The sequence below is a fragment of the Buteo buteo genome, chromosome 1 (assembly GCF_964188355.1).
Source record: "Buteo buteo chromosome 1, bButBut1.hap1.1, whole genome shotgun sequence".
Taxonomy (NCBI): Eukaryota; Metazoa; Chordata; class Aves; order Accipitriformes; family Accipitridae; genus Buteo; species Buteo buteo.
This window is the reverse complement of record NC_134171.1, coordinates 56,264,081-56,287,317: the sequence shown is the minus strand read 5'-3', so window position 1 is coordinate 56,287,317 and position 23,237 is coordinate 56,264,081. Positions and strand designations below refer to the sequence as shown.

The 23,237-nt window shown below is 38.2% G+C and overlaps 1 protein-coding gene across 5 annotated transcripts in view; it reads left to right on the top strand.

Moving 5' to 3' along the window:
• The window catches only part of PPP3CA (protein phosphatase 3 catalytic subunit alpha), a 205,985-nt gene that overhangs the window by 129,006 nt on the left and 53,742 nt on the right, over positions 1 to 23,237 (top strand). For all 5 annotated transcript variants that reach the window (XM_075031837.1, XM_075031828.1, XM_075031841.1 and 2 more), the window contains exon 3: positions 18,020 to 18,144. In XM_075031837.1, coding sequence (XP_074887938.1) covers positions 18,020 to 18,144 — 125 coding nt within the window. The remainder of the gene's footprint in view (positions 1 to 18,019; positions 18,145 to 23,237) is intronic.

Here is a 23,237-nt window from a genome sequence, read left to right as displayed (position 1 = left end):
TCCTTCCTGCTGTAGTTCTGCCATCTTTGTCCTGATGTATTGAAAAATAGGGTGAAATGAAGCACAAGGGAAAGAGCAAAATAAACGTAGAAATTAAGACAGTTGTAAATCACATATTTAGAGCAATTTTAACAGTGTGCCTGTACTTTATTTCAGAAGTGTATTGATACTTTTGCATAATCATATTTTTTTTCCTTAGTGTTGCTCTTTTTGTAATTTCTTGCAAAGTCTGCATCTGCCACACTGAACCCCTCACTGTCTCCATTCCTGAACAGTCAGGTCAACAACAGACAACTCAACTGTGTGATTAAATCAATATATTTTCCCTTCATTTGTATTAGGCAGCCCTTTTCCTCCTGTAATGATTACCTAAGTAGCAGAAAGAAAACTTTTTGCTTGTGTTATTTTATATGTATTTTACTCAGGATACACATGGCCTTGGAAGAAAAATAGTCGTCTTTTTTTTTTTTTTTTTTCCCTCCTCATTGCAGAAGATTACTGTTCTGTGTGCAGAGTGATCATTCTGTTTGTGACAGAAGTTTGGGGGACAGGTAAAAGTGACCTCCTCCAGCTCATAAGGTGCTCCTCTTGCACCTTGCACTCTCTTCTCTTCTCCCACCACTTACACCATTTCTCTGGTTTGAGGAATGTATCTGTCAGCAATTCCAAAATGTGAATTTTCAGTTTCTAGAGGTTTACTGAATTAAAATGTGTTTTAAAAAACAAGATGCACTCTTGTATGAAATATCTTTCTGTTTTTTTCAAATGCTAACAAAATTACTTCATGCTGGTTAGCAACTCAAAAACTGCATCAACCAATAATGAATATTAGAATACTGTACATAAGAATGATGAAAAACTAAAGTGAGGCTACAAGGAATAGAAACGGCCTTTTAAGATACCCAATAAACTCTTTTACTGTTGCAGTTTACAATGGGGAAATATTTCCTGATTTCCCAGAAAACTAAAGTAGCAAAAGAGGCTGGTGCTGATTCTTCTACTAAATTTTGATTCAACAGAAAAGCCAAGTTTGCAGCCTACCACTTGCTTGCATTGTCACTAATTGAGTTTTAAATGTTGCAGTCTGTTTCCTGCTGTAATAATGATTTATATCTTTCTAGTTAATGAGCCTGGATCATTAAGGCTTCCATGTTCAAGGGCTGCCTTGAAAAGCACAGCAGTCCTGCAGTCCACTGAAAAGTTATCTTAAATGATATTTCTTTACCCTTAAAAAGGAACTTCCCAGAAATACTGTTCTTAGAGGTGGCAAGTAAAAACCTCTGAGCCAGAACCTCAATCTGAAAAAGTATTTTGGCTAGTCAGGTGTGAAATAATCCCATAAATCATTAATATGAATGATCTACACAAAGAAGAGAGGGTTAGTCCAGTTCTTAATGACTGTATCTTGTAATGCCTCTTCAGGGGTGTGAGACTCTCTTGATGTTTCACAACATCATCTTCTATGCCTGAGAGGACACCATAATTAAAGAAAGGCAAGTAACAATCATATTTACTAGCTTTGAGTACCAAACCCACCCAGAAAACAAGCAGTAAGTGTTTCTGGACCAGTATTTCTGGAGGTGTTTTTTCTGAAGAGAGACAATAGTCTGTAAATGAGATCTATGTGAGTTAGTCTGTAAGTGGATAAAGATTTTATTGTGAAGGGACTGCTGAATGCTAGTAAGTTTCTTGGGTAAAAACTGCCCACCAATTTCTTTAAATGGCAAAATTTATGTTCTTTAGTTGATACAATTTTATATAAGATAGCTATTTGTATTCACTTATATACAACAAGCCAGCCAAGGAACAATCCTGAGACAAGGAGTACAGCGAATATTAAGAATTGTTGAGCCAATGCAAGTCAGACCTGATTCTTATCATTAACCTATGCTACTGATGGCTCACTAAGAATGTACAATTTAAACAGTTTGTTTTTACCAGAGATATGAGTACCTGTAGTAGAACTTTATTGCAAAAATTTTTACAGGAAAAAAAGTGAAAACAGCTTTCTTGACTTCTGCAAGATTTTGTGCCTGGTCTAGAAGCCTTGCTAGACTGCAGAAGTCTGTTGCAGTTTTGTTCGTTCGATTGCCTTATTGCTGCTGTTTGTTTGCAAGGGTAGATCAACGAGAGGGGCTCAAAGAAAGTCCTGAGTCCTTCCTTGTTGAAGCTCAGAACTGGAAGCTGCTCCTTGCTCAGCTTGGGAGGGATAACTCAGGCTCTCCCTACATTGGAGCAGGATCTTTGAGTCCCTACCCAGATCCTGGGATCCCCTGTAGCTGTGTACATGGTTTGTCAATCCTTGATGGAAGAGATGACAGTAATGTTGTCCATGGAGAGCTTCTAATCCTTGGTCCTCTAAGAGAAACTGTCAAAACAGCTCCAGCTTTTTAGATCTTTTTTTATGCGGTCCCATTTCAGTGAGTCTTTTAAAAAAGACTTCATTCAAAGCTGAACAGGTGTTTGAAATGAACCAAGACTTTTTTTTATGAATTTAGTTCTTAAAATAGTCTTTTAGACTTCAATAATTCCTAAACAAAGTAATAACATTTATGAAAGGTGACACTCTGTTCTTCTTAGCAACAGTTGTAGAGATTAATTTCATCTTTTGTAGTCTCAATAAGATGCTGTTCCAGAGAATGTATACTTATCCTCCATATCAGTATTTTCTGACCTAACTAGCTTTTTGTTATATAGCTTTTTACTTTCTTTGGTGGAAACCCTCAAATATTTCCTAGCTCTACATGCATTCTTTTGAGTTGAGAGAATTAATATTTTGGGGATTATATTTTGGAACTGTGTGTTCTCTGAGACTGCATGAAAAAGGAGAAAAATGGGTTGAAACCTTGTTCTTGTTGACTTGCATTTTTTCATCAGATTCATCAGCTCTGCTTCCTGTGATGCATAGATATCCCTGCTTCTCTTGGACACCAGAAAGACAGACCCACAATTACTTTCTTTTGTGGGTGATGATCTTCTGAAACCTGATTACCTTACTCGTATGTTTTCTGAAGATAAGATCCTATCTGCACTGACTCATATTTTTAGTCATGATGATGATGTGTCTTCCTTTTTTATAAGAAGCTTCTGTTGATTTGGCTTTTTTTTTCTTTTGGTCACATGCTTTTCAGCTTTCTAGTAGGCTATTTACGGTAGATAGACCGTTGTCAGTTGAAGGTCTAACGAATTTTCTGTACAAACCTCAGCAACATAAATATTTCAATTTGAAATATATACACACAAGAAAATCATACAATAGTTTCAATAAAAATATAGATTATAAAATTTTTAGAGTACATGAAAATTTTTGGGTGTAATAAATATAGGTTTATGATCCAAGAGGTATTTTTTTTTATTTACTTGGCCAGATACAAGAGGCCAAAAAAGAAACTGCCAAGCAATTTCTACAGTTTCAGTTAAGCACAAGCAAACTTTAACAAACATATGAATACATTAGAATTTTATTATTTTTATGTGCCTGAAAGGTTTCTGCCTTGCAATCACTTCAAATAACCACGCTACTGCAATCCAGAGGGAGTAGCAAGAAGCCTGAAAAGTCACTGAAGTGCAAATAGTGCATTTTTTTCATAGCACGCATTTTTCACTTGACGGTAACAAATCCATGAGAAAACTGTTTCCCTTGAATTGCCAGACTGCTGAGAGACAAATTTGACTGATCAGTTGTACTAACCAGTACAGGGGAGAAGCAGCAGCAGCAATCTGTGCTTCATAAAGGAATCTATAACAAGGGCAAAAGACTTTGTTTCATAAAATCAAGGCGGCATGTTGTTGGAAATAAACAAGCAAGCAAAAAATAGAATAGCCAGAAATATGCATGAAAGAAATAATATAAATTCCATCATGAAAACATATCTTCAGTGTAGAAGATAGCACATCAGCTATTCTTCTCCTGTAAAACTACCTATACATTACAGAAAATAAAGGTAATTAGACATTAATAAAGGAATGAATGAAATAGCAAATAAAGGAAAGCTGAGTGGACCCACTTTTTGTAGTGAAGGTCTATGAACTCAGGTTGGAGTTATGATTTCTTGCCAGGTGCTAGGGTCCAAACTTTCTGGCTGACACCATGTGAATGGAGGTAGTATAAGCTCTCTCAGACAATAACTACGAATTTTGACTCTTGAAAACTTCTCTTAATATTTTTTTTTTTTTATTAGCAACAATGTAAAATTTAAACATATGGAAGTATCAATTGACCTATAAAGGCTTATAAACCCAGGGTAGATGCAGACAAAACCATCGTTGCTCAAAAAAGACAATGCAGTCTTGTGTGTTGGTTGTATTCTCTCACCAATGATAGCAATTTTATTCCAAGAAAATTTGTAAAAATGCTGGGTTTAGTGCATTTTCCCCTGAATGTCTGAGAAAGTTGACTCTTTTCATTTGGCATTTGGATTTTTTTTTTTTAGTACTCTGTTTTGTTTCATTTTGTTTTAATGAATATTCAGCTTCCCATGATGATTCACTGTTTTAGTCGATGATTTCATTGTGAGAGTGAAGGATTATGGTCAGAGTGACTCCTGTAGTTGCCTTGATAAAGGCCTGTGGTTTTCAGCACTTCCTTGGGTTTTTTGCTTGACTTTGACCAGAGATTGCACAGCTTCGTTGAGCAGAAGCATGTGCTGCGGAGGTCAACTTGTCACCAGCCCTCATGGGAAGGACCTCATAGGTCCTGTAAAAGGTGGTAGAAACTGGTATTTCTCTCTGAAATTTAGTGTTAATGAGGAGTCACAAACACCCCACAGATTAATAACACTCCAGATATGTAGTTTCAAGTTAAACTCTGTGGCCATGAACATTTCCAAACATTTCCTTTTGCCAAATAATTTTTCACCATAAACATTATCGTGGTCCTTGTTTTCTACAGCTGTGAGCTGAATTCAAAGCTGCAGTAAGTGCATACTAAAGAAATGGAGAGATGAGAAAAATAAATGCAATTGTTTTAATATCATGAAAAGGATTTTTTTGTGCGTGAGCAGGACAAAAGTAAAGTAAACTTACTTTGATTTGGGGTTAGTATTGTAGTAGTTGTAGTTGGAAAGAACATTTTCTGGAATGAATTAAACTGCTAATGTGTTTGATGTTAGCCAAAAGTAGACAATGTTCTTTCTAAAAAATGAGTCATTCTGCAGAGCACGAGAGTTAAAGAGGAAAGTTCTTAACTTCTGCAGTCACTACATGAACACAGTGCTGTGTTAAAAAAGTGTCACCAGTACCCAACTTGCATGGAATAGAAAGAGGGAAATGGTCATCTCTTAGTGCCCCATTAAAGCATTATTTTGCTGTATGCTCTGACAGGATAGTGTCACATATAATATTCAAAGGATTATGTGCATTGTGGTCTGAAATAATGATCACAGCTCTGGTTATCCCAGTGTGTTGTGGAAGTACAACTGATACTAGCCCAGTAAGGTTCTGAACAATAAGCATCTCCTGCTAAAATACAGATTTGCCTTTTTGCACTGGAGTAATAGTCATTTAGCAGTACTCTGCTCCTTAAATGTGTAATGTCTTACAGAGCTGGAGTATTATGCTTATATCTAGTAGTAGTTCACACACCAACCTACCAAGAAGACCAAGCACAAGGGGACATTGTTTCAGAAGTGACTTAAGCTATTCAAATAAAAGAAAATTAAAAAACCAAACAAACAAAGAATTTTTTTCTTGTCTGTCACGTTTTTGAGTTTTCTGTCACCTCATTATTAAAACTAACAGATGTAAGAGATTGGACTTTGTCCCTGAACTAAGAGGACTTGAAGTTTAGACTGTTTATACTGTCCCAATGCTGAGAGAAGAGTATGAGCTTTGATGTTAATACAGACAGGTAAATCTGGAGAAAGAGAGTTCAATAGGTATTTCCCAGTCTTTTGAGAATAGCCAAGAAACTTTACTTGCAACCCAGATGAAATACCAACTTATCAAACAGCTTTTTGTTGGTCAGTATGACTTCAAAAATTGCAAATTTAGGAAGTAGCTTGTTTATCTAGTTCATAGCAGTTTGGAAATCCCTGTAACAGGTGGTCTCTAACAATGGAAGACAAGGTTGTGTTAACTGAGTTGAGCAGAACCAAATTTGGCCTGAGCAACTGATTGAAGTCAATACCAGTAGTTACCCAGTGAAGCTGTGTATCTTCAGCTCTTTGACGTCAAGGGCTAAGTAAGCAGGAAGAAAATGGACATTACGAAGCCATAAGTTGGCCCAAACACATTCTGGTTTGAGTATTACAGCAGTCAGCAGAGCAGTAGTGTGCAAAGCCAGGTGCTTATCTTTAAAGTCATGTCAGACACAAAGCTTTATTTCATACTGGTATGGCACTCTTTTGGTATAGCCGTACAGGTATGGCTACTCCACCATCAGTAATGCACACCTACAGCTGCAGTATTGTATTTTGGAAAAACCTATATTTGAGGAGTTTTAGGCAAATTTTTTTGTCAGAAACTTTGCGTGGTTTTGCATTAAAGGATGGTAATTGTTTCTTCTGGTGTGTGGCACCATTATGTCCTGCTGAAGGGATTTGCTCCATTTATGTTTAGGGTTGGAAATGTTCTCTCGGAAAAGATGTGGTCTTTGAGGGAATCAGTTGCTGGTCTCACCTCTTGTATTTTCTGTTAAAAGCACATCCTTATTAATGATGTTGCTTTAAGAGGAAATGCATTGTATTTTCAGATACTTCCTTTATTATACATGCTGCATTTAAGTTGATGTACATTATACTTTAAAACAAAATTTTATAAGGTCACATAAACACTGTTTCATATTTAGATTATGTATTTGTCCAGGATTATAGTGTTCTATATTCTTTGAAACCAGAAAGTCTGGGAAGTGCTGTGGAAGAAGTAATCACATAGCTCCCGCCAGGATTAATGAACTCTGTAGCTAGATCCTCTGAACTTCCTGAAAATCTTGTCCTTACAATATAAAAAGCTGACTCAGGAGTTTATTTGATATCTGTACATAAAAATTTTATTAAAATCCCAAGTTTGTAAGATTATTTTTCTCATCTGGAACTGTAGCTGGGGGTGTTTGCAGGCTGTGTACATTCTGATTGTATGGTTTGCATTTGTATGATCTGTTCGGCTGAGGCTGTTTCAAGCAGTGGAAGCCTTTATCCTGCAAGTGCAAAAAGTAAGGTGGTGGAGATAAATGGACAGAGATACTGAATTCACATACACTTAATTCACATACTGAATTTAACCTAATAAAATGGTAATGAAATCCTGTTTGGCTGATTGGTAAGATATTAAACATTTATTTATCTCCCCTTGGAATGTTTGGTCTGTAATTATTAAAAATGTATCTGATAATTCTATATTAGAAACCTGAAAGGATGTCATATTTGAGATTACTGATAGACTACATACCAGAACAGTGCCATAAATGCCAATTCAGTATAAGATTCCCCCCCATTTTTTTAGCCTGATATTCTCTTTGCAAACTATTTTTTGATGGTCACCTTTTCTTCCTACCTCTGTTTCCAAATAGCAGTACTCTTGTTACCTCCCAGAACATCTTACTGCATGTGATGTGGTTGGTGGCTGTCTGCAAAAGAATATTTCTTCCCTGTCCCTCCCCTTCTCTGGTTTTGTTTTTGGGGTTTTTTCCTCCTTAGCCTGCCATTGGGAAAACAATTCTCGATATGGTGGGAGAGACTGGTTAGTTTGCTTGAGGAGCATGGTGCAGGAGCTAGTCCAAATCTGCCTGGGTGCCACCCCTAATGCTACCCAGAGTACTGCCTAAATTGCATGCACTCCTTACATGCCTAATACAAGGTTATACAAAGAAACATAATTAAGGCTATTCTGTTGATCAGTGTGACTTTTGTGTTCATTTTCATAATTGTTATTAAGTAATAGTAGTTTTTTTCTGGAACTAGATGATCTTTAAGGTCTCTTCCAACCCAAACCATTCTATGATTCTATGCTTAATGTTGATTTAGGATCAGCATATGAATTTAACTACCTACTCAAGATCATGTTTAGGTATATGTTTTCAGCAAGAGGAAATTAATGTGGTTGACTCCTCCTTGCACTGGCTCCCCTAATTGTCATACGAGCTTTTACCAGGACATACATTACTATGGAGAGCTTTCTCTTAAAAGCACTTTCTTCAGAGGTTAATCATTTTTCACCAGAATGAGATTTGTATAAGACTTTGGTTATGGAATTTAGATTCCATAATTTTAAAAAGTCATTTTCTATTCTTTGAGCTAGAATTGGGAAACTTCCATGTTATTTGCTTTCCTTAACCCTATACCCATATACTAGCACATGAACATCTGTAGTACAGAAAGGTTAGATTGAAATAATAGCTCAAGCCCATTAAAGACATGGGTGCAAAAGCTGAGGTTAAAGCTCAGTAGGTCTTCTCTCCTGGTTCTTTTTGCTCACAGCTCTGAATATAGGCCATTAAACCCAAATGCTGAACTTCACAGAATTTCTTTGAAGCTAATTGTGCTGGCTCCTTCCACTTAGTGTGCATGCAAGTATCCATGTTGATACTGCCAGTTGTTTAATTAAGAGTCCAGGAATTTGAGAAATAGTATTTTTATTTTCCCTTAACATCTGGTTCTGGGAAATACAGGCAGAGTGCTATAGATCCAAAGGCAATGTACAAATGCATTTGTTTATGTCAAGCAAATGTTTCTTTTCCACTGATAAGACAAATTTTTGTGCTGAAGGAAGGAGGATGCTTTTTGTCAGAGAGTAATGCTTCTGAGTCTTAATAAAACACTGAGTGGGGTTGGTATGGAACATAAAGCAGGTCTGCGATGGCACAGAATGAGGAAACTGTGACAACAAATGTTATCCTCAGGTGAAAATGGACAAAACATAATACAAGCCAACATGAACGTCTGGTTTTTGTGGTTGGGGTTTTAGATGCTAGGCATTCATATACTGAAGCTTGACATGCTACTGCTGCTACCCATAAAATCTTGTACATTGTTGGGTGCATGGAAAGTAATTGGATTGCAGTCTGCTAGGGTAATACTGCTCTAAAATTCTAAAGTAAGAAGTGCAAACAAGGATACTATCCATCAAGCCCTTGTAAATACTGAGGGCTTCTTTGGGCTTTATATAACTATCACTATATCCGTGTAATACCACTGCCTTTGTTTTAACTTTACTGGGGCTGGGATTTGCGCTGCTGAGAGAAATACTATTTGTAAAGAAACCTGATCCTAAGAGTTGAATTAAATCATCAATGAAAATTATCACATTAAATTGTGAAGGACCAGCTACAAACTACTTCTAATGGCAACTTGCTGACTCTGGAAAAATATTGTATACAAAAAAACTAAGAGAACTCTCTTCAACCAGATTAGTGAGAAAGATGTGAGTAATTTTAATAATGGACCTGTATGTTATAGATGGACAATATTACGGTCTAATCTATGCAAATAAAAGCTATTCCCAGAATAAAACACAGCTTTGAATTTTATGCTTCTTTTTTCTACAGAGCTGAGCATATTTGAGCTTCTCCTCTTCAAAAGCCCTTTTCCCATTTTGCCTAGTTTCACCTTCCCTACATTTCGTTTGGAGCACTGTGTGTATAGCCAGGGTGTGCCTGCTTCTTGTGCAGGACCTTCCTTCCTCATTGAAAGGGCTCTCTTCTTCTGGTGTGTTGAATTGGATGGAGCAATGTCAGGATGTGTTGTTCCTTCTCTGGCTATCCCTGCCTTCCCACTGACCAAACTCTTGACCTTATAAATTATTAAACTTCCTCAGGCCTTTGTTTTTTACATCTGTAAAACTGAGGATAAGATTTCCCTATTGCTATAAATAGCCTTTATCTAAGGATATGAGCTGGAAATCCTGACCCATACACCAGTGAAGCACTTTCCTCACAAGTAAACCTTCTGATGGGGGTTATTTGCAGAATAAGCATTGCTCCTGATACTGAGGGTGCATTAACAGGAGATAATAATGGTGCATCTGCTTTTCCATTTGCTGTGTAGGATGCTCAAGGGCAGTGCTGAACTGGTAGGGGAAGAGCCAGTTGTTTCTTTGATGTGCATGGGAGTGAATGCTGTTCTAATCCCATCCCGGTTTTTTCTCTCCCCGTGACCTGATTCAGCATCTTCTGGTATATGTGATGAGTGCACCTTTCCCTGTTGATCCTGGAAAAATTCTGTAAAATGTGCACTAGATCACCATGCCCTTTCTGCTACAACTCTGCTATGTTACTTTGACCTGGAATTGAAAGTTTTCATATGGCACCCCACTGCTGTGATACCTACTTACTCTCCTGAAAAATTCAGCTAGGGTAGGAGCGTGGAGGTAAGGGATTTTTCCCTGCTTGTGTAGGTTCTACAGTACTTGGTAGAGGCTGTTTCCTGAGACTCTGTTGTTTCTGCTCTCACTTACATATACAAAGGTGCTCCTCTGCTGGCCAGGCTTATGTACATGGGTTTTACTTTGTTTTGAGACACTGCAAATAATTTTGTGATACAAAAAAGTAATTTTGTGGAGCTATTTTTAAAAACTTTGTGCTGAAGATATTTTTGTAGCCTTAACGTCTTGAAGGATTTGCTGCCACATGGTTTACGGGTTTTTTTGCTTCCTCCTTCACCAGAGAATATTAATGACTGATGTCCTGAAGGTCTTTTCTGATGTGATGTATTCCATTCCCCACTCGTTTTCACTCTACCTCTTCAAATCAAGTGTCATTAATTTGTTCTAGCCTTCAGGGGATGGTGGGAGAAAACTAACTCCTATTACAAGGAATGAGCGTGGGTTGATCTTTACAGACACTAGTGTTTCAAGTGTTGGCAGAGCAGAACACATTATAGTGTCCTCCTGTGTTACACGGAAAACAACTTTTCCCAAAATGCTGCTTCTTTTTTTTTTTTTTCCCCCTCAGTACAAAGAGGGAAAGTGGCAACCGAACAACATTGTCAAATGTGGTGTTGATGGTCCATTTGCAGTTTCCTTTGCTGTACCTGTATGGCTAATGGTTTCTGGCTTTATCTTTAGTGAAGCAGGCCTCTTTATGAAAATATGTAATTACAGTTTTTTGTTAATGCCAGTTCACTCTGGTAGTATAAACTCATCAATTTGCATGCAGTGATTGAAAGGAAAAGATAGAAGAAAGCCTATTGTAATCATGTTAGATAACCAGATATGAATATGAATGAGATCATGCTTCTTTTGGAAATAGAGTTGTGTTGTTCAATACACTTAATATAACAAACATTCATATGAAAGCCCATTGAGTCTAGTAAATGTTTTCTTAGGATGATAAGTTACCTAGTGAGCTGTCTAAATGATTCTGACTAAGTAATGAAGTCTGCAAGTTTTTTAAACATCTTGTAAAAAGAAACAGAACTGTATGACTCTAAAACAATATATGTAACTTAACCACTGAGTTCATTGTCTCAAGTAGTGCTTTAGTGAGCAGCTACAAATAAAAAAATTTGGAGTTTCTTCTTTTATTTGGTACTTCTCCTTCCTCCTTGTTCTCCAAAAAGTAAGGAAGAAAATTGCTCAATCTTTAGTGATTTAAAAAAAAAAGAACAACAAACAAAACAAAAAACCCCAAACAAAAAAAAACACCAAACATGGAAGAAACCTGTGGCATTTTTAACTTTTCATATTGCTGTGGCAATATATAATGTTCCTCAGAAACACGTACACTTGGAAACAAAGCTCATTCAAGCTCAAAGATTGTGTAATCAAAGACTTGTGACTCTTATATGGGACTTGGTTCTTAAATCTTGGGGAAAATGAGGGCCATCTGGTTAATAGTTGAGCCCTTCAGGAGCAATGCAGTAGTTTTTCTTAAAGCACCTGAGAATTTCATGCATATAGCTCTTGCAGGTGTTTTCCCTCATATTTATCAGCTGGCTAAGGAAGCTCAGTCTTTTACTCCTCAGCTAGAGAAGTTTGTATAGTTTCTGCTTCGCATTTGTGTGTCCACTGTTGCTTGTAAGTACTCCTTCCTCACTTGGCTTCTTCATTCAGCCTTTGGTAACTTTTCATTGCTTCATACTACTTCCCTGGAGAAATGTTTGGGACATAATTCTCATTGGGATATGCAGCCTCTTTAGCATCTTATCCTGTAGACCTAGACAAATGAGCATCCACAGCTCAGAGACATGCAGGTTTACACGGTGCACTCGTCCCTTTGTCAGTAAAGCTTTGTAAGTATCAGGTGTCCCTGGAAAACAGTAAGCTCTTGGAAGCATGGGATAACTAGTGGAATGGTAAGCAGCTAAACGCTTACCAAACATTGTACAAAGCAAACCCCTTTGCTATTTGCAGTCTGCATTCTGCAGTGTAACTCAATAGGGTGTTTTTCTCCCTTAAGTTTTGAAATATTGCATGCTGCTTTGCTGAAGCACGATATCTTGGAGCTTAGAGCAAAGACATCCCTAGCTCAGTGAATGTAAAGAACAAGTTGTCAAGCGATGGATAATATTACCTACACAGTGTTAGTTTCTTCTTTAAAAGGTGTCTTTGCTTCATTCTTATTAATTGTCATACATGTATGAGTTTGCAGATGTTGCTTCTGAAGCTGATGCTGGAGTGTTGCATATCTGCTCCTAATCCCTGATGACATCTGAAGATGGGAATATAATCTTGTAATACATGGAATGTAAATTCACTTGAAACATTGATGGTGTTTTACTATCAGACTGTAATATTACACCATTTAACTATAGACATGTTAAATGAGAAAATAAGTGCAGCATAGCCAAACTGTTGCAGATAGAAAAAATTTGAATTGACAGTGTTTAATGTATTGGGAATATAAATTTTGTTCTTAATATCCATCTGGAGTGGGAAACCATACAGAATAATCTCTGGACTGAGCTTGTATGTAGTGAAGAGCATATAGTTATCTGAAGGAAGGTATCTGAAGAGCGTTGTCAGACTTTTTGTTTGTGCCAATAATCATTGCAATCTAAATCATTGTTCTACTGCTTTGTCTTCTGTAAATAGGCTGGCAATACCACTGCTGAGCTTTGGGTTTCCTTCACTACTAGTACAACTTGGAACTTAATGGTTCCTGTTTCAATATTGCTTGTTCCTTTGACATAAATCAGAGGGATAACCTTGCAGTGAAGCCATCAGAAACATAACTGATTTTGTATTAGGATGACAATTTCTAAAAATAAAAAAAAATGAAAAAAAATTCTGCCTTGTCTCCCCCATGTCCAATTTCTATTTTTATAATAAAATGGTATTTTATAGACAGTCACATGGGGAAAGTTCTAGTACTATAGAGTAAGATGGTGTAGTGGATCAAAGTACCCATCTGTGATAGTTTAACCCCAGCCGGCAACTAAGACCTATACAGCCGCTCACTCACTCCCCTCTAGTGTAGTATGGGGGAGAAAATTAGAAGAGTAAAAGTGAGAAAACTCGTGGGCTGAGATAAAGACAGTTTAATAGGTAAAGCAAAAGCCGTGCATGCAAGCAAAGCAAAACAAGGAATTCATTCACCACTTCCCATGGGCAGGCAGGTGTTCAGCCATCTCCAGGAAAGCAGGGCTCCATCATGCGGAACGGTTACTTGGGAAGACAAACGCCATCGCTCTGAACATCCCCCCCTTCCTCCGTCTTCCCCCAGCTTTTTCTGCTGAGCACAATGTCATATGGTCTGGGATATCCCTGTGGTCAGTTGGGGTCAGCTGTCCCAGCTGTGTCCCCTCCCAACTTCTTGTGCCCCCCCAGCCTCCTCCCTGGCGGGGTGGGGTGAGAGGCAGAAAAGGCCTTGGCTCTGCGTGAGTACTGCTCAGCAGTAATGAAAACATCCCTGTGATATCAACACTGTTTCCAGGACATATTCAAAGCATAGCCCCATATTAGCTACTACGAAGAAAATTAACTCTGTCCCAGCTTAAACCAGCACACCTTCATAACAAGTAGGAAAAGCTGCTCAGAAACATGATTTCTCAGTAATTGCATGGGCAGTCCCGTGAATCTTTTGGAGGGGCCCATGTCTTCCCTGAAAACTTCCTCAACAGAGATAAATTTCTAAGGAGTCCACAAACAACCAGTGTTTCTTAAACCTTCTGACTGCAGCAATGAATTCAGTAGGAGATGAGTTTAAAACAGCTTAAAAAAATTCTTTACGTAGAAATTTAAGGATATAAAGGAAGTTGAAAAGCACTAGATAAATTAAGCAGTCTTTTTAGGTAAAACAAATATGCTGTCAGATTATTTAGTTATCATAAATTGATGAGTCTAAAAAGGCCATGACTTGATGGCACTTTTGGGAAACCAGTAATATAGGAAAATATGTGAATTTCTAATAGAAGATGTACCACCCACCATTCCTTCTTTTGATAAATTTGTTTAGTGTGAACACAGCTGCTTTTAATGTTAATCCCACATGTATACAAGCTGTGTTTTATGTTTCCTGTGTTCATACTTTAAATCCGTAAGGACGTTGATCCTGAAGATCTTTATTAAGAATTGAATTTCCTGCTTCACTGTGCTGGGTTGTATTTTGCTGCTGTTTGATGGAAAAATGTTCATATGTCATTGAATGCATTGGTCAATAGCAAGTGCTCCAGTACCAAAAGAGGGCCTGCTCAAGTATAAAAAAGGACATTTTTGGCAAAATTAAAACAAATGACAGATCCAATGGTGATGCTTGTACAAGAGTAAACATGAATGTATAATAATTAGTGTGCTTTCAAAATTTTTTTCTGTAAACATGAAGGGGGAAGGTAGTGAATTTAAAAGAGTTTTATAGAGGCAGCATGGAGTGGACGTGGAACCTCTCCTGTGGGCTTTTGGTGGGACAGTGCTGCAAGGCTCTTTGTTAGTGATGGGAAGCTGCAAGACAAGACATGAAGGTTATGGCAGAGTTATTTGCTTATGGATGTTTCTGCTTTTATGAATGGAAATATAATGCTGGATCTCTTCTGCTGCCACCTAATGAAAGATAAAGCATTGATCTGGCTGCCTGGGAAATCTTCCAGTTTAGAGATTCATAATGGTTGGAAAAGAAGGGTGGCAGAACTATAGGTTTAGAAGCAGTTGCTTTCAAACTACAAATGTAGTATAGTACTGTATACATGCAAAATTGTCCTTTAATTTATTTGTAAACAAGGCTACCCATCAGAATGTGAGTACACAGGCTTTATGTTGTAAGGACATTTCAGGTTTATACACACAAACCTGGAAAGTATAAGATCCTTAAGCTATTCCAAGCTATTCCAGGAAAATACTAATTGGATTAACCATATGCAACATTGTGGTTTTTCAGTAGGAATTTCGGGATCTGACCATAATAAATTAAATCTCAATGTTAACGCTTAATTTTGAGTGTCTTCTCTTCCTCCCACTGCTTTTACCTGCTGATTTTAAGCTTCTCTTTTGGAACCACTTTAATTGCTTGGTAGGGTTGGGTCTGAGGGCTTTTTAGCTTTCCTTTTTTTATGGTTGTGGTTTTTTTTTTTGGTCTGGATATGTTTCTGCATCTGTTGTCCGGTATGAAAAGAGTAGGCTCCTGTGTGCAGAGTGACTGGAATATCCATTGAGTATCGATTCTCAAGTCCAGAATTTTGCAAGTCATGGGATTGTAGGGCTCTGCACTTCTTATTTCTGTCCTCTTCATTGGTTTGCTCTCTGCTTTTCGGACTTGTGACAAATTCATGGGCATACACCTACTTGGAGAAAGCTCTCTAACCTTCTTGGTTTCTCTGTAATGGCCTCAATGTATTTTCCTGTTCACACATGTCTGCATAACAAACAAACAAAAAAACAAAAAAGGAAATTAAAAAAAAAATCTTGTTTCTTTGTGCTTTAGTGAAAGAGCAAAAGTTAAATCCATTTAAAAATCTTTCAGCCTTGTTCAACTTCAGTTTTTGCAGTTGAAGCAAATGGGGGTGGGTGATAATTGGTAGAGCTGTACAGTTATATAACTAAAAGCTTTTCTGCTGGAAGTTAGGAGAGCAGATTGCTTGGCCATCAATATGCGACACGTGTTCTTAATCTTCCCACAGTGTCCATGCAGAGGAGTACAGTCAAGCAGTGTATATTGGTTTGGTAGATCAGCGTGTTCAAATAAAAATGCTATCAAAAAATTTCATTTGGGGTACTTTTTTTTTTTTTTTTTTTTTTTACAGAAAGAGGGGTGGTGTTATACCACTTGAGGATTTAAATAATATTTATTTTGCATAATTAATGATATATTATTCTTAGATAGAAATTATAACTGTTGGTGTCTTTCAACATGAATGTTGTCCTCTAAAACTCTTGGGGAGAGGGAATCAACTAGGAAAAAGAGATTATACAGTGTAACACAGTGGTGATAAGAGTACTATATGCTATTTTTTGTGGAAAATGCCCTGTTACTATCACAGAAGGATGCTCAGCTAGCCAGTGCTCATGAATTGTGTCACCAATTTCACATAAATATTCATGACAGCAGTAACTGGGACATCAGTGGTTTTTTTCTTTGCCCGAGCGGGGGTTGTTTGGTTGGTTTTGATTTGGGTGGGGATTTGGGGGTTGGGGTTTTTTTAGTTTTTTGATAGAATGACAATATTATATTGATCCTATTGTTAGTGTATACGTTCAAAGTGATGCAAGTAAAAAATACAATGTGACACTGGACTGAGATGAAAGACAATAACATATGAACACCGTTTGCACTGCGACTTTGGATTTGGCATTACAGCTGTTCTATGTAGTCCTTTTATATCTATGTGGAGACGTGACTTCAGCTTCTCCATGGCATGCAATAAATGTAAGGTTTGTTTATCTCGGATAGAACAAGACCTCTGTATAAACTTCCAGATGAAAGCTCAAATGAGAGCACTGCTTGAATACAAAAGCTTGAACCATGACATCAGAGAGAGCATCTGAAGTCTTCTGAATTTAGTGTTAGCAGTAAATAAGAAGCTGTGCTGCTGTTGCAAGATAAGGTCTATCTTGGGCCCTTGGTTTATTCAGTTTCTCCATAATCATCCTTCCAGTTTGCAAATCGGATTTTTATTTTTTTTCTTTTTGGTCATTGAAGGGAGAACCAGTCTAAACTGACCTCAGTAACAGTCAAGGCCGTTAACATTTTCTTTAAGGATCACTGCCAGTACAGGTCTGGGCTTGGCCCCAAACTGCGGGCTTCTCCCCCTCCCTTAGGTAGAGCAAACAAAGCAAGGCAAAAGGAAGCAAGTTTTGGCACAGCACTGTTAGTTAAGCTTCCATGGGGGCCTCCAAAAGCGTTGCCTGCCTTCCTGCAGATGCTTAAAATCACGCACCACGGAGTTTGCAATTTCACAAGATAGCTGAGCTGATCTCCTAACTCTAGGGCACAAAAAGAGGCATCCCTACTTAGCCCCGGCTGCACATCACTTGTGCTCTCTCTGTCGTGTTTATTGGGAGATGGTCTTTTTAGAAGCCACTTGTTAGATTGACTTCATTGCAATGAAGTGAAACGAATCATAATTGTATGAGGTTAAATAGAGTAGTAGAGGTTAAAGCATGAAAAATCAGTGTCCTATCATGTAAGACATGCTTTGGGAAAGCAAGCAGGCCATTTTTCTATACAGAAACCAGAAGTCAGAAATTTGTCAGTTTAACCAGTGGCATACACAGGACAGGCATGCTTTGCATGTTATGGAAAGCCTGCTGGTATTTGTCTGGGTTTAAGACTAGGAGAAATAGAAGAGTGATGTCGAAAGAAAGAATACCCTTGCCTGAACATGTTCTCTTTTTCAGGATTACTTTGGTTTGTCTTACTACTATTGCCAGTATTATGTGCTCTGCTGGGCAGTAGGAGGAATGGACAGATACCTATGAAAATAATTATAGGTCAAATTTGCCTCATGGCTCTCCTTTAATTAATTGGTAGCCTTTTGCACACGCATATAGGGATGCACATCATAAAAAACCAGGTTCTGCTGAGCAGCTGCCAGCTCTCACTAGTTGTTTAACTAGAGGATGATGCACAAAATTGTCATAACAGTGACTTCAGAATGCATGTGCCTAAGATGATCTTCGCATGGTGAATCTGAATATTACTCTTTTTCTCTTTCAGTTTGTGGAGACATTCATGGTCAGTTCTTTGACTTGATGAAACTGTTTGAAGTGGGAGGTTCTCCTGCCAACACGCGGTATCTCTTCCTGGGGGACTACGTGGACAGAGGGTACTTCAGCATTGAAGTAAGTTTCTTATTTCTATTTTTGGCTGAAAAACTGCTTGCAGCCCATTGTGTGTATTTAGCATTGTAATTTAACCAGTTTGGGAATACTGAAGCTCTTTGAAGATACCACTTGTGAGCAAAAGAAGTCCACATTAATGTCACTGTTGGTGTTTTCATAGAGGTTGCTTGGTATCCAGGAAAATCCCACCATATCTGTGCTGGAAAGCTGATGGAGAATGGACATTGGTGCTAACTAGTGGCCATCCAAATATAGCACAGAAGGCAGTCTGCTCTGAAGCTTTCGCAAGCTAAATAGGATGAATAGAAATGAGCTATTAGAAAAGAGACATAGCAGAAAAACTACAGGAACACCTCATAGTTTAGTTTGACTTTTAGCCTTGTCTGATCTGAGTCTCTTGGATGCAAAATTTTTGAAAATGCAAAGACTAGATAGGGAGTAAATGGGACAAAAAGCCAGCAGATAACATGCTGTGCTGGAGAGAATGAATGAGTTCTGTTTAGATATGGCATGCAGGAGTGTGTGATTCCTGGCTTTTGATGCAGCACTTGAATCCACAGAGAAGTGATGCACATGTGCTGTGTTGAAGGTGCTGAGACCTGGTGCAGACTCCAGTATCAAGTTGTAGAATGTGGAGGTCAAATGACAGCATCTTTAGCTGGCTAGTGAAGGAAATGGTGTCCTGTCCAGCCTGCCCACCTTTGACTAGAAGCGAGTCAAATACCAAGCACAAATCCTTTGTCCAGTGCTCATAAAACAAACTGGCTTTTTCCTTCTTTTCTCTGTTGCTGCGTGGTTATGCAAACTGACAGATGAGGTGCCCAATTATCAAATAAAACCTAATCTGGATTTGATCATCCAGGTCATAGTTGATCTAGTCACTGAATGGTCAGTCAGAAACCCTTGCAGCAGCTTTTGAGCAACAGCTTGACTCCTTTCTCTGAAACGTTTAGACTTTAACACCCTCTGAGTCAAGGGAGAATACCTTGTGTGTCTGTGACTAGATAAGATGGCAGCATGTGAGAATGCATATACTGCCGTTTCATTCTTCATACCACAACTCTAGTACACTGTAGCCATGTTGATATAAAAATATGTAATCCCAAACAGCTGAGTTATTTATAATGTTTTTGTAAAATTGATCATCTTGCCAGTTTTATATTTATAGTATGAAGAGAAGTTTCTTTAAAATAAAATTCTGTAAAACTACTTTTGCTTTATTAGTTCACTTCAAAACTTAATTTAAAATGTTAACGGAATCCTTGGGAGGTGGCACATTTTACAAATAGAAATATGCTGTTCCAAGTGCAAATGCTCTAAGAACTTAAGAATTGCAAGGTTCTTTCGCCCACCTTCCAAAAATCAATATAGTTAGGATTTAGTCTCATACTGAAGTCAGCACTTTGATCATTATTTTTTTGAGCCACGTATGCCTGCTTCCTCCCTTCTCTGATCCACGGTGAGCTGTGACCTAAATCATCACTGTGTGGATTACCATGCTGGATCGCTTGGGGAAGGTTGGGGGTGGGGGGGTGGCTTCACAGGCTTAAACTGTTGTGCAGCTCAATCTTGAACCACCATTTTTCAGTTGTGATAACCTAGTTTGTATCTCCTGTAGACTTTGACCAAGCCAAGTTGTATCTGGAAGAGGAGAGTTTTGTCTTCATTTCTATGTGTTTTTAATATAAGAAATAGAACAAGTGGATTTGCTTCAGCTTTCAAATGCTTGTCTGATAGTTTGCCAAACTCTTCTCCAGGGCTATTACTGATTAAAGACAATAGCAGGCCATATAACACAAAGCAAAATAGCTTATGGGTGGGGAATAAGCCCCTTAAAATTACTCATTTAGCAACCTGCACATACATATTTAGCAAATTATATTCTGAATTTAGTTCTTCCATTCTGGAACACTACTTTTTCACTGGAAGCAGCACTGGCTTCTGCTAGCGCCAAGGAAATATCTGAGCTGTCGCTTATATTATTCTTTTCTGTATGCAAGGTTCTCAAATTACTACTTTTTTGGTCACATAACTGATTCTCCCCACCTGTCACCTTGATTAAAGAATATCTTTGAAAGGAAAGGCAGGTTTCTGTTTCATAAGTGTATTTGGGTGAAGAGCTATGCATTCAAGCATGACCTCAGCACAATAAGTAGTGACAAGGAAAGGAAAATGGGGAAGAATGCAACTTGGCATGTTAAGAGGCGGATGCTTTTGGTGGAGAAGGGGCCCTGAGCACGTCTAGCAGGCACCAGCTCTTGCCAGTACTTTGTGCTGGAGAAGTCGTGATGGTCAACAGTCCTAGCCTGATCTCAATGCATATTTCTACCACGTCAGTCACACTGTGATCTTTACTCCATCGATCTTTTGGCTCCTCTTTCTGCTATGTAGACATGAGACTATTGCAGTTCTGGGGTCTTTCCAAAAGAATTAACTAGCTGGTCCAAGGTACTAATCACGAGTAATATAAGCTTTAAAAAAAAAATCCATTCGATTGCTGTGTGATATCTAGCGTAAAAGTGACACCATTGAGCCTAGACTTAGATGAGTTCTGGTAGTGGGCGAGATAATCCTTGTCTGTGGGCTGCAAAGCATTTGGGATTCTTCTGGATGAAAGGTACTATATAATGTAAGCTATTATCATTAAGAACAGAGGAAGAAATTGCATAAGGTAGGTGGAAGGCATTTGATAATGCAGAGGGAAAGAGAAAAGCATTCGTATAAAGCACTCAGCAGAAATGACAGTCCTTGCCCCTTGGAGCTTTTGATCTTGGGGCTCAATTCTTCACGTGTGTGCTCCATTTTTACCAGAGTTAGCTCCACTGTTTGAAGGGTGGTGGGGTGGATGCGTGTCTTTAAAATTAGTTCTAAGCAAGGTGTCACAGGATAAGAGACTAATAAAGGAATTACAACGGGTAAAACAAAAAATGTCAAAATTGTAGATAGGATGAGACGAGATTTTTCGGCACAGATCAAATCTTTATCCTGTAGTTGCACTCTCTTTTCCATTTGATCTTTTGGCAGACCCTGAGCATTTCTTCACTTAGAATAACAAATTTCTGCAAGTTGCAATATCTGATACGGTGCACTTGTTTCCTCGGCTCCATAACTGATAACATTTCCCTGTTGTGCTTGTGTACTGTTCCAGGGTTTTGACTCCAGAGTAGAAACCCCTCAGTTCTTGCTTTCAAACAAGTTTTATGGTCATGGAGAAAAGAAACCCAAATGGTAAAAACAGAGGGCTATTTTTAAATCCAAAGAATAGTTAGAGCATAAGTGCTTCTGCAGGAACAGGCTGTAAGGAAGAATGACTAATCTCTACCTGAGACTGAAAACTCTCTTTTGAAAGGCAGACATAAATGCCATGTGGTGTAGGGGGGAGTATACATATAGACTGCTTCTCATCACAGTCTTGGAAAAATTACAATCAGTGTAAATACTGACTATAATGAATTAATAATATTATGTAAATGAACTGTTGGAATTGTTCTCCTGCTCAATCCCACATAAAAACATACAAGCTTAAATGTCAATTGAATATCATAAGGTACATACTGATCATTTTTGACAGAACAGATAGTTTAGATATGGAGAATTAAACCAACATTCAAAATGAACAAAACTGGATTTGTGTTTTAAGGTTCAAAACATTTGTACATCTTCATTTCCTGAATGCAAAGACTGGAATTCCAGAAGGAGAAACTGGTTTCGTGGTATTTCTAGCAAAAACAAAGTGAGGTGTTTAGAGTGAGTCTGGAATTTGACCATCAGACCTTGCATCAATTAAAAAAGCATCTGGCACTTGAGATGCTTCTGAACTCAGTGAACTGTTTGAAATTATTAACTGGTCTCTCCCAAGAAAAGAATTACACATAAATAAATCTGTGTTTGTAAACTGTGGGTGAAGTGAATGCTGGTGAAGCCATGTGTTTGTTATCTCTCAAGTCTCCGTGCACCTTCTAGGACTTTATTGGAAGAATAAATACCTTTCAGTTTCCTCCATTGGTCTAGTGTGTTAATGTTTCCCAATAAACAGCTTGATTTAAAATAGTTTTGGCTCGTCAGGAATAGTTTACTGGTGAAGTCAATTGTTTTTTTCACTTCTCTCAGAGCAAAGAAAATCCTCGTACCTTAATTATCCTAAATTTCCTTGCCCTTTTCTTTTGTTACTATGTAACAGTAGCAAATATGGTTCTCTGAGCAAAAACTTGCGTCTTGTAAGATCTCATTTTTGCTGGGCAGTGCTCCTCAGAGCTGTGAATATTCAGCAGTTCAGCAAATTCAGATTATTTTTGTATATATTAGATTTCCAGACTGGAACATCTGTTTGTGTCAGGGCCGTCCTTGCAGCTTGCCTAGTCCTGTCCCAGCTCTTCCCGGAGTGAGTCCCCAACATGCCAAGAACCCTTTTTGGCTGCAGGGAGAGAACATGGGACGGTGCCCTGGAGGTCGCTTGCACCATTTCCCCTGCACTGCTTCCATCTCTCTGAGGGACCCATCTCCAGAGAAAAAAGCTGGGACCAAGAAACGAGGTCCGAAGAGGAGAGCTAGAAACCAGCACTTGGATACCTCTTTAGAAAATATTAGCTATAAGAATTAGAGGAACATTTAAGAAAAAGAAATTTCTAGTCACTTTTTGGTTGAGAAAGAGGTCCTTCCTTTTAGAGACGTTTTGAGGTCCTTCCAAGGGCTGAAATGGGAGTAATGTGGTCTAAACACTAGAAAAGAGTATATGGCAAGTAGCAACATTTTGCAGGTGATCACTTCTAATAAAATCATCTGGGAGACTAGCTAGAAGAGAGTCTTGCAATAATTGAAGTCTAGAGGTGCTAAAGTACTGTGCAGGTGTCAAAACAAGATCCCAAAGCTGCTTGGGAATATTCCACAGACTAAAAAACAAAACCCAGAAGCTGAATGATCAGAATGAGATTCTTAAACATTTTAGAAACAGCTGAGACCCTGACCACGAGGAATGGATTCACTGTTACTCCACGAGAAGTCTATTTCCACAGCAGTAGCCTTTTTAGTTTTTAAATGTGTAACCTGTATGTACATGAGCACTGGTTTTAGAAACACAAAACCCAGGTAAAATA